Below are 12,408 nucleotides of genomic sequence, written 5' to 3' on the forward strand. Positions count from 1 at the left end.
AGTTGTCGAAGATTTTCATATTAGGAAAACAGTTTGCCCACCAATATGTATGTATATATATATATATATATATATATATATATATATATATATATATATATATATATATATATATGTGTGTGTGTGTGTGTGCGTGTGTGTGTATAAATACATATATATATATAAGACTACTTCAAAACCAAAGAGCCAAGTGTATTATAGCAAAAAGGGTCATAATTAAATTAGCAAAAATAAATTACTTGCAATCAACACCAATACTGCGGTTTTATTCAAAATCTACAATGCCGTAATATTAGGGCCTACCGTGTTGTATCGTTCCAGGAAGGCATTAGAGAGTTCTGTGCGTTGGAGGACTTGCTCCGTGGATGTTACGCAAACGGAGGACAGATGGCTTCGACGACGTTCAAGTTCCTCCACCATGAGAGAGATACCCTTCGGGAGAAAACAAGAAATAATAATCATACAAATGTATCACTGTTTTCAAAAGAATCTTTTCAGCTTAAAGATGACCCTAGTATTATTTTAATAACCGGTGTAGTAGTAAAACATCATAAACTACAGTACAAAAAAAAATGTAGTATGCTTAATAAAACTTGGCAACTTTCTCGAGTTCTTATATTACTATAAATTTACGGTAAAATTACAGTCAAATCATAAAGAGGCATAAAAAGCCGTTTACAAAAATCTTAAAAGTAAACAGCTAACAGGAATCCTTTCTTAAAATCCGCTGCTTACTGAAATATTAAGAGACAAGAAAATTAAAACCTACACTGGCTTACTAAAACATTTCCGGCCATTTTGTGATATCACATGACAGAACCACAAATTACAACCTTCCATTACAAAACTTATTGAAATTTCACTCTGAGATTGAGAGACTCAGACAGAACAGCCTCTCAGACAACAGTCGGTATCCTACCATATTATGCGGCTGGTTCTTCCCGCCGGTGACTTCCAGGATGGCATATCCTTCAGCCAGCGCGGGCTGGATGGCTTCCTCTACTACGCCGATCACCATTGAGAGCCTCTGAGCACCCTCGCCGCTCAGACCTGCTACCTGCACTTCAGCCTGATCTAACTTGGTAAGGGCCTGGGGAAAAAGAGCGTGCAAATACAGTTCAGGAACGAAAATTTCAAAAAAATGTACTACTTATAATGTGTATAAATTCTTGTGAGACAAGGTGACATACTATGAACTTATTTAGTAATCCTCCACAGTGGATTATGTGCGAAAGTAGACATAAATATTATTAAAGCTGCTTATAAATATTAAAACATTCCTGTCAACTAGCACCTTATAAGGACATCAGTAAAACACACATACACTCATATATGACCAACCAGTAAAACGTGCATACAGAAGCCCCATTCATACAATATTAAAAGTGAATCTTAACACGTAACTGTACCAACTCACACACAGTAAAATCCTAAACAAACAGCTGAGATGACTCCCAAACAAACCAGTAATACACAAACTCCCTCGGTCACAAAAAAGACGACATAACGGTCAATAAGTGATCTCAATAAAAAACAAACACAAAACCGGAATCTCTGAAACCTAGGAGTGTATCCTTACAATATATACACAACATCACAACCAAACCTAAACTGTAAGCGAGCATCAAACAACCCGCCCTGGCTGAAAGTAAGAGGCTCCACAGCTGTATCAACATGAAGTAGCTGCAGGTGGCCTGCTTTGGCTAACGCTGAATGATTAATTTAGTGAAAAACACTTAACTGAAGTTCTCATCAAAAGCAAGAGTGTACTCTGTGATACTTCACAAAGTTTGAGAGATAAGTTAACAGCACTGTAATAGACACGTAAATTTCCAGGACTATTTAAGCAATATAATTGCCTAGAAAATATATTTAATAAATAAAATAAATATATATACTGTATATAAGTGTATATATATATACAGTATATATATATATATATATATATATATATATATATATATATATATATATATATATATATATATATATATATATACATATGTGTATGTATGTATGCATAACATGATACTTTTTACATACAGACACACACATTCATTCATCTAGAATTTCCATATATAACTGAATATAATCAATAGATACAATCAACTACATATCATCGATTTGTGAACAAACAAACAGCCATACATACATATATATAAAAAGACAGAGAAAGCAGTTATGTACTTTGCATAAGATAAAGATTAAAGTAAACCTACGTCTTTCTTAAAACGACGTCATTTACTGCTAATACTTTCATTTCTGAATATGGTAACCTTATCACCATATTCAGAAATAAAAGCATTAGCAGTAAACTGCGTTTTTTAAAAGAAAGATGTGTACTTACTTTAATCTTTATCTTAATGCAAAAATATAACTACTCTCTGTCTTTTATAATATGTCGGCTCTTTGTTGTTCTGGAATTGATGATAATAATAACTGATTATATCTCTTGATTATTTCAGTTATCTTGTATATGGAAACTCTGGATGAATGAATGTGCAATCTTATACATGTAAAAGTATATGTATTGACTCATTCATGTTATAATATGCATACATACATATATATTCCTAGGAGAGTAAGTATATATAAATTATACAAGAATAGAGTGAATTATTCTCTCCAAGCCTTGCTTTGAAATCACGTTATTCACAACCCGATATTTCCAGTGCTGATGACCCTAGTCTTTGCAACGACAGACTTCGAATACAGATCAATCAAAGCCTCACCGTTTGAGCTAACTTGAAGAACAAGATGGACTGATTCAGCAGAGCCTTGCGAGTGTCACAGGTCTCGTGGAGGGCCGTGGCGGCCTCCAGAACCGAATAAGCCCTGGATCTGGCCTCTAAGCCGGCGTAATGGCCGCTCGACGCCATCTTCTCGGCTTTCTTCAAGTGCATGATGCACTTGTCTTGAATTTCCTGTTGGCAGTAAGAAGATTAACTGAGGTTTGCTTCTTTTTAATTACGGTACTTTGCATTGTATAGATTATAAATTTATCAAATGAAAACCTAAAAAAAATTAATAATTAACCACGACTTTTTTACATGCAATAACTAATAAATTACAATATTTCTCATTATACATCATAAATTCATCAAATGAAAATCTGATACAACTAATTAAACAGGACATTGTTATGTACAATAACTAATCAATTACAATATTTCACAATATACATCATAAATCTATCATATGAAAACCTAATGCAATAACTAGATAACGGACATTTGTAGATGGTAAGACCAGTAATCAAAGTGTCATCGACACATCTCGAATAAAAACAAAAAATTAGTTTTACTTTGCATTGGACTTTACAATTTCTGTCAAGCCCTTTTCACATAAACAGTACGATTCGTAACTGTTTCTGCTAAATCCAAGCTTTCACTGAAGTCTTTCAAGAAAAACAGAGAACTGCTCAGAGGAAACTTGAAACATACAATTATTTTAAGAAAATTAAAAAAATCAGTCACCGAATTACTACAGACAATAGTTATTTTTTTAATAAAATAGGTGACAATCATAGAAAATCCAAACTGAACACAAGAACTGGACTTCCTTAGTTTCTTTCTAATAAAAGCTATGACATAAAAAAGATAATGCGAATGAATATAGTCTTCATATACCCTGCAAGTGCCTCAGGCAATCGTACCTTCCTTTATAGAAACGTTAAGAAACATATCAGTATCATTCCCAATAAACTTCAGTAATAGAGAAAACAAAATTTATTTATTTAAATGTATTATTCCAACAATAAAAAACTGCGGGAAATTTGCCGTTGAAAATGTATATAATAATTAATACTTGAGTAAATATTTGTTAGATGAAGCCTAGACAAAAAATTTTACCCTCATAAAACAGATATGGTAAAGTTTCAGCTAAAAAATCATATACATAATCAAGCAAAGACTATGCCAAAAAAAACAACAAACTCATAAACTATGAATAAGTTAAAAAGGACAGAAAAACATTCAGAATAATTCAACGCTTCACATTACTGACGTTTTTATTAGAACTTCCTTGAGTTAGATATAAAAATGAGCCCTTGTCATTGAATACTATCTTGTGAACTTTCTGCCAGGTTCAGGTCTTCATCTGTACCCTTTGCTTATGATTATTTGGGCATTCCAACCAGTTTTCTTTCTACTATTTTCATATCTACTGCTTTTCTGCTTTGCATACTAACTGTTCCTCGCCCCAAAACCATCTGTCTTTGACAGCTCACTCTTCTTCCAGCAGCTAGACACCTTATCTCCCTGAAAATCATCTCTACCCTCTTTTTCCATTTTCTGGACTCTTTCTACTGGTTTTCGTTCTGCTGAAGGCCTACCATTTATTTATCTGAATAACTGCTCCAAATTTCAACATTTTTCTACTGTACTGACAAATCTACTACCTCCCTAGCTAACTGTTCCTTACTTTAACATTTCTACGCGCTGCTACTTCTACAGCTACTGCCAAGGTCTATGGCGCTCTATAGACCTTGGCTACTGCTTTCCGACTACCTACTCCTCACTTCAGTATTCCCAAGTAATGCCATTTCCTAATCTACTACTTTACTAACTAACTGTGCTTCCATCAACACTTCAAAGTGCTGCAACTCAATACTGACCTTCGCCGTCGCTTGCCTCTTCATGTGCTCATGCAGTAGAATTTCGGCGTTGCCTTGTGACTCTCCCAAGCCCTGTTGCTCGGACACCTCGTCACGAAGCTGCTTCAAGGCCGTTACGGCTTCGGTCAGGTCCTAAAGGAGGATGAAAATGTCTGTAAGATTGTGATAAACAATAACTAGTAATAAGCAGGTATTAAGTTACACGAATTGAATTTCTTAGGTTTGCTGAACGCCTCTTTGAGACGTCAAGGAAATCCATTAACAAATACTCCGTCTGTCCGTCTGTCTGTCTAAGAAGAAAAGATAGTTTATCTAATGACATTCTCACTAAGAAACAAAGAAAGATCATCGAAAAATAATTTCATATGAAATTCTCTACATCGCTAGTTCTCTCTGAGACATTGAAATTCCATTTGCAAAAAGCTCCCTCTCCCTGGTCTAAAATAAAAGTCTTTACATAAACTCTGATTTTCTGTCTGTTTGTCCCACCTGATACAAAAGGCAGAGTGCCAGGCACTGTTCCAGGTGATGCTTTCTGGCGGAGAAGAGTCCATCCAAGAACCGCCTCCGGTCATGGAGAGACTCGAGATAGTGTTCGATTTGGGAGCAGGCTGAAATCCAAGGAAATAAAAACAGTTAAAAAACTGCACAAAAGATCATTTATGAGGGGATGACATAGTTATAACTGGACTGATTTGAAGGCTATTAATAGAATAGGCATACATCACATAACTACCATATAACTACATAAAAATAAAATAAGTTAATTACTAAATACAAATCAAAATTAACAGTAAATAGATATATAATTCTCGTATTTAGCTAAAATATAAATTAAAAATGACTATGACCTGATCCTTGAAAGTATACTGAAGCGCTTTGTAAAACAAAGTTTACCATCATGAACAGAGTAAAAATATTCAAAGTTACCTTTAATTTAAAATGCAGTCCAAAATATTGAAAAATAAACAATTATCTTGTTCTCAAAATTTCTTGCTCTACTCACAGAATTCTATGTTGGTCTTAATCTGAAGGGGTCTTGAATCAAGGGTAGCGCCCTCGGCTGCCATTCCCCTGAGCCGGGCTAAAAGGGCCTGCGCCTCCTGCAGGGTGTACATGGAGGCTTCGAGGATGGCCCGCTTGTGGTCGTGTAAAGCCGAGAGGAGTTGACGTGCCCCCTCGGCGTCGTTGGGCATCACGTTGTCAGTATACGCCCTCTCGGCAGCGTCCATGCAGTCGCTGTACTGTCGTGCCTTCCTGCAGAAGGAACAGAAGAGGTAGGAACAGCGTTAAATTTTTAATTAATAATAATAATAATAATAATAATAATAAGAAGAAGAAGAAGAAGAAGAAGAAGAAGAAGAAGAAGAAGAAGAAGAAGGTTCTTGTCTAAGAATGAGCTCTAAAGACCCTGTGCGATGGTGGGTGGTTCAGAAGAGGAACAAAATCAACCACTCAATTTTGCAGAGGTAACCAAGTTACGCGCACACCACGTGCAGGGATGCTCGATGCAACCTGCATTCATTCATGCTATTCACATGACGATCATTTACTGAAAATGTTTAAAAAAATAATTTACTATTTTTCAATATGCATTATCATTCGTATGGAGCAAGCCAAACAACCATCTAAGTTAGAATGGAACTCACATTTGCGAAAGAAAGGAAAAAGCCGCGATAAGTTTAGCAAATACATAACATCTATCATGAAAACATGAAGTAAAGAGGATTCGTAAACATAATACGCGAATTACATGCAGCGTCATAAATTTGATATTAAACTTGGAACCGTTACTGAACAGAAGCACTTGAAATGCCATAAAACTTCTATTAAGTAAATAAATACAATAAAAATTTATAACCAGAAATTAAGCACACTGCCAAGTAAAGATACATGGTTAGAACAGACTAACAATCGTACACTGAACGTGCATAACATCATTTACGGTACCCAGAAGATAAATTTCAACCGTAAGCCAATTCCTGAGACAATAAACTAAAGAGCGGAGGTTACGTGTTCATGGAATAGTCTAGGAAAACCAATAAAGAGATAAACGACGAATATCCTGCTGGAAGTTATTCAAAATACGAAGAGTAAAAAGCCGTAAACATAAATCTTTGTGAGCTCTGACTAGAAACTCATAAAAGCGAATGAGGAGGAAAATGTACATAAATGTTCATCACTGAACCTCTTCAGGCCACATGGACATACAAACAAGAAAAAGCCAAAAAATAAATGCAAAATTGTACTAATTGTTAGCTAATGGCTCCTTAGTACAAGAAATCAATCCATAAAAGATAGTAAAAATGTATGTGCTCCCTGTCAGTTATATCAAATGGTCATCTCTTACAGAGAAATTACTCGATAAAAACCTAATAATATATATATATATATATATATATATATATATATATATATATATATATATATATAATGCAAATTAAAATAAGAAATTGAATTAATTCATGATACCTAATGCCCCTCCATTATTTCTTTGGAAAATTCTAAAAAGGAAAACAAATTACTGCTCAAACCTGATGCATTTAATCTCTATTCTCAATTCTGTTTACGCTCAAGATTTTCACCTCTTACCCACTATCATATCCTTTGGGAATCTACAATACAGAGACCAGTCATCATACATCTGATATATTTAATCTCTATCCTTAACCTCATAAACGCTAAGAAACAAATATTTAATCACTACTACGTCCACGGAAATATCCCACAAAAAATATTATTAACCAAAAACTATTATATTTTTAATCTCAATCCTTAATTCCACTTACGCTAACATCGACTATTCTTCCTCACTATCATACCCTTTGAGAATCTCCTACAAAGAAAGTGCTAATCAAAAACCTGCGCAACATTTACTGCATTAATCCTCTAAGGTGTCAGACTCAAGGATAAGCAAAAAAAAATAGCCCCGTCACTCAGGCGGACTCCCTCATAAACAAAGCCCGTGCTTGCGAAGGCAACAGGTTTGCCAATGAAAGACGCCAATATGCATCAATGTCACCGGGAGAAAAAGGGGTGTCCCTTCTCGGTGACCCAACCCGCCAGGTAGAGGTCAAGCCCTGAGAGTAACTGCGCCTCGAGTTCTCCCTCCAGGAGGTACCGATAACTTGACCGTAAAAGGTGAGAGGGTGCCCGTTGCAACCCTTGTTGGTCCCAAATTTGGCACTACGGGAACCGAACTGAAAGCTTGCGTTGCTGTTCTATTTTTTTTTTTTTTTATCTTAAGGTTTAAATAGAATGTCTACATGAAGATAGATGCTGGGAGAGAGAGAGAGAGAGAGAGAGAGAGAGAGAGAGAGAGAGAGAGAGAGAGAATTTCATATCTACAGGTATTTTTTAATATTACGTGAATAGAGCGCAACTGAAAAATTGCAAGTTCTGGCACCAGTCTCCAATGCCAGCAGACCCTAATACATTTAAAATTCCCGGACATGCCGTACTGCTGATGTAAGAAGATGCAAGAAAAAAAAGTAAAAAAGTATGCCTCCTGATTAGGAACTCTACCATGTGCAAATGAACCTCAGGTGACCAGAACGTCTTTACTTGATTCAATATCAATCACTAAAGACCCGCACATAACAAAACTGAAAAGCTAATAACCCGGACCAAAGAACTAACAAGACTATGTACCGTTATATCAAAATCCTTAAAACACAGACACACCAGAAGATACTCGAATCGTCATTCTGAGGTCCATACTGCATTCTCTCCCATCTCTGTTCACTCTGCTGTCCAACTCCTATAACTTTAAGTCCCTCCAGAGTTTACCTATCACTTAAATCGAGACCCAATCATTCGGGCTAGCCCAAATCTAGAAATATAAATCGGCACTCTCGTTAAACTATGCATCCTACACAACAAAACGCAATGTGTATCCATATATTTTCCCCTGTGTGTAATATATTGTCTGTGAGAAGTAAACTTCAACGTTAAGCCTAGCGTTCATCCAGCCAGGGGTCAACATCCCACACCACTGGCCCAAAATTTAGTAAAATTAAGCTCCCTTGGTCTGCACTTCGAAACGGTACGTAACGTCCCTAGGATCGAGATCTGCCATTTCGACCTTCTCTTATATCACATTATTATTATCAATATAAAGAACATGCATAAATTCCTCATTCAAATACTAACAAATGTGAAACGTTTAATGAATAGGGGCCTCCTGCCGCTGTTCCCATGCTGTAGGTACTAACGATGGAGTCTATTCACTTGCCGTCGATAAAATTTTTAAGTAGGAACATAAGGCAATAAATTCAGACACAAAGTGGTATGGTAATGACCCCCCCAAAAAAATTCCGCAAATATCAACTTTAATATCATTCAAAGTTTAAAACTAAAATAAACTGCAATCACAAGGAAAACCCGGTACGATTCTTTAGTCAAGATGTTTACGAGATTAAAATGACGAGTATTCTATGGTAACCAGAGAAAAGGTTCAAAAGTATACCTTAGTTTAACCAGACCACTGAGCTGATTAACAGCTCTCCTAGGGCTGGCCCGAAGGATCAGATTTATTTTACGTGGCTAGAACCAACTGGTTACCTAGCAATAGGACCTACAGCTTGTGTGGAATCCGAACCACATTATAACGAGAAATGAATTTCTATCACCAAAAATAAATTTCTCCAATTCTTCATTGGCCGGTCAGAGAATCGAACGCGGACCCAGAAGAGTGCTAGCCGAGAACGATACCAACCCGTCCAATGAGGAGCTAGAAAAGAATACATACATACATGCATACTTGCATACACACATACACATATATATGTGTGTGTGTGTGCATAAATCCACCTTCAGAACTGATTTGTATTCACAATCAAAGTGACATAATTGAAAACTAGAAAAGGTGAAAAAAATTTCAATACCACCGGACAATAACACGATACCTTATCCCTGCCTTTGTATTTCAGTCGACCTTGATACCAAAATAACAAACAAAAGTGTTGCGTACACGAAATTAGAGAAGGGGTTGTCTCCGGCGAGATAAGGCACCAGAGGACCACATCCTTCCAAAGGTGAAGTGAAACCTTCAAACCACACAACGTGAGATCCATTACAATGAATGGAGAAATTTGGACTAACAATACCTCTCTTTTTATGTATACATACTTATATATATATATATATATATATATATATATATATATATATATATATATATATATATATATAGTGTGTGAACTGCATATCTTTAATGCTGAGGCACTAGCATCAGCAAGTCCGTGGTCTCAATCAGGCCTGCTAACCATCATGCTGCCCATCTGTGAATGCGTAACGGCATCAAGCTAGGATCCGAAAAAGGTTGAGAAACGCAACAACATTCCAACAAAGATGTAAGAAACAGAAACATAATGGTGAAAATAAAAATAAAATATGTATGGATGTATCTCGCTTTCTTTCTCTATCATCATCAAAATTTTATGAAACTGAGAGTGTCGATAACTTGCCCACACACTAAATTACTGTCTCCTTGTCATCACTTGTCCTTCAATAGCGATAACGATGATTCCATCTCTCTCAAATGAAAGGCATGTCCCTCGAAATTACAAATGCAACAAAGAATCCAACGGCGATGAAATGACACATACTTAAAGACGTATCTATTCAAAATATTTATTAGTCGTCCTATGCCACAGATTCATCAATCGATCATCATGGTCTGATACAATTGATTTTTTTTTTTTTTTTACTTTTTGACTGTCAGTGACCCCTTTTGCAAAATATAACTTGTTCTCGGAAATGATAAACGTCAATTAATTACCTCGTCTTTTCCCTAGGTATAAATTTATCTGTTTACCTTTTTTTCACACACACACACACACACACACACACAAATTTGTCTATCTTTTACACACACAAACACAGGATATGATGAAATAATTAAAAAAAATAAACCTCATAACGGATTTGTCTTGTAAAAGACCGTGGGTTAACAGCCCAGCCTGCCCTCTCAACAAACATAATTGAACACTCTTTCTACTCCAGTACCAATAACCTGCCCCCGCAAAAATACACGTCATACCCTGTCCTCTGAAACTGAAGTGAGTACACCTGACCCGGCGAATCCCTTCACCCACCACCCACTATCCATCCATCCATCCATCAAACAGCCCACACGTGGTGAGCGAGATTCATCGCAATTCAGTAGCCATCTCGCATCGACTTATGAGAGGAGGAAGAAGAAGCCGCCTCCTCTCTCAGAACTCGTCTGGACGCCCTGACTTGTTTACGCTTTCATGTATTCATTTATTGATTAGTTTGTGGCTCGTTTTGGAGTCTTATTCAAATCATATGGCTCATCACTGCCAAATACGTATCCGTATAATGCATGAAACCCAACGCAAACGAGCTTGTACGCTTTAAAAAAACACACCCTGTGTCATATCTCTATCAAAAAATTTTTTATACAACGCAATATGGGCATATCGACGTAGAAAAACGCATGTTCATAAAAAATTTCTGCATCTCTTGTACGTTTTTTCACGGTAAACATTAGTTCCTTTTCAGTTGGTTAACAATCCTATCTTACGGTGACAATGGCCCTGGCAGTTATGACGTCAAATAACACATAATAAATAGCTGAAAAAAATCCTATCTTAATCTTATCTGTTCATCCTGCCTAAGTAACCTTTGGGAACCTCAAGGTGTTTTGGGCGCCGTCGAATCTTAGTATAAAGTCTGACGTAAGATCTCAAGAGCTTATTATTAACCAATCTCCTTTCTATGTCTTCATTCCTACTGTCTAATTTTCAAGTATCACATTCTATTAGATGTCGAGACTTACTCCTCTGCCTTTTTCCCAACATGGATCTGTTCCTTTCTCAACCCTCTTCCTTCCCTTCATCAGTGATCTACTTCAAACCTTCTTGTTCCATCATTCCACAAGCTAGAGCCCGCCTCTGCTTCAGTTCTCATTCCCCCTCGAACCTTCGAAAGGTCATTCTCAATCTCCTTTACTCTTGAGTGATGCTATTAATGTGCACCTGGATGGCAGACATCTTTGAGTATATCTTTGATCAAGAACAAAATTATCATAAATTATAAAATACTCAATGTATAATGAGTCTGGAAATGGACAAACAAATCCACTGTTATGTTTATTTGTAGTTACATAACTGTGAAGATTTTTCCTCCAATATTATTATTATTATTATTATTATTATTATTATTATTGCTGCTGCCAGAGGCGTATAAAAATGCTAAACCTGCCTCTTTTCTCTGGTTATAAACAACATTTATACGAAGTCGAACTGAAGAGATCAACGCCATCCGTGCCATTACTGACTCCTCAGATCTTAAGCGTTTCCTTAAAAGCAAAGTAATATTTTACTGGTTCATCTCGAACATCCACTTGTATTCTATCCCCTTCAGGAGGACCTTATAAGAGCGTTCAGACCACTAAGTGTAAAAACAAGGAAGAGATTATTCGTTTTTATTTCCTGTCTCTCCGGTATCCCCGTAAATGATCCAGGTTTTACGGCCTCGCCACTCGAGACTCATTTGCATTTTATAACTACGAAATCGTCAAGCGTGATGTTGCTCTCTCTCTCTCTCTCTCTCTCTCTCTCTCTCTCTCTCTCTCTCTCTCTCTCTCTCTCTCTCTCTTGCAAACTCAAGTATACCTTAAATTACAAGTTTAAAATATGAAAAACAGAATCGGGACTTGATGTTACAGATTTAGAAAAGAAATTGGTGTAAATCAAAAATGCACACACAGTAAGGGTATAGAGTCATTAAGTGCCCGCTGGTTGAATTATATACCCTTCTCGATC

The 12,408-nt window shown here is 36.4% G+C and overlaps 1 protein-coding gene across 15 annotated transcripts in view; it reads right to left on the reverse strand.

Annotated features, from left to right (window-relative positions):
- LOC136836607 (titin) overlaps window positions 1–12,408 on the reverse strand; it is a 356,015-nt gene that overhangs the window by 88,462 nt on the left and 255,145 nt on the right. For all 15 annotated transcript variants that reach the window (XM_067101069.1, XM_067101067.1, XM_067101061.1 and 12 more), the window contains 6 exons: window positions 5,622–5,872; window positions 5,105–5,226; window positions 4,616–4,747; window positions 2,733–2,924; window positions 920–1,090; window positions 304–432 (listed from right to left, as the gene is read on the reverse strand). In XM_067101069.1, the coding sequence (XP_066957170.1) occupies window positions 304–432; window positions 920–1,090; window positions 2,733–2,924; window positions 4,616–4,747; window positions 5,105–5,226; window positions 5,622–5,872 (997 nt within the window). The remainder of the gene's footprint in view (window positions 1–303; window positions 433–919; window positions 1,091–2,732; window positions 2,925–4,615; window positions 4,748–5,104; window positions 5,227–5,621; window positions 5,873–12,408) is intronic.

The sequence above is a fragment of the Macrobrachium rosenbergii genome, chromosome 56 (assembly GCF_040412425.1).
Source record: "Macrobrachium rosenbergii isolate ZJJX-2024 chromosome 56, ASM4041242v1, whole genome shotgun sequence".
NCBI classification, from domain to species: Eukaryota; Metazoa; Arthropoda; class Malacostraca; order Decapoda; family Palaemonidae; genus Macrobrachium; species Macrobrachium rosenbergii.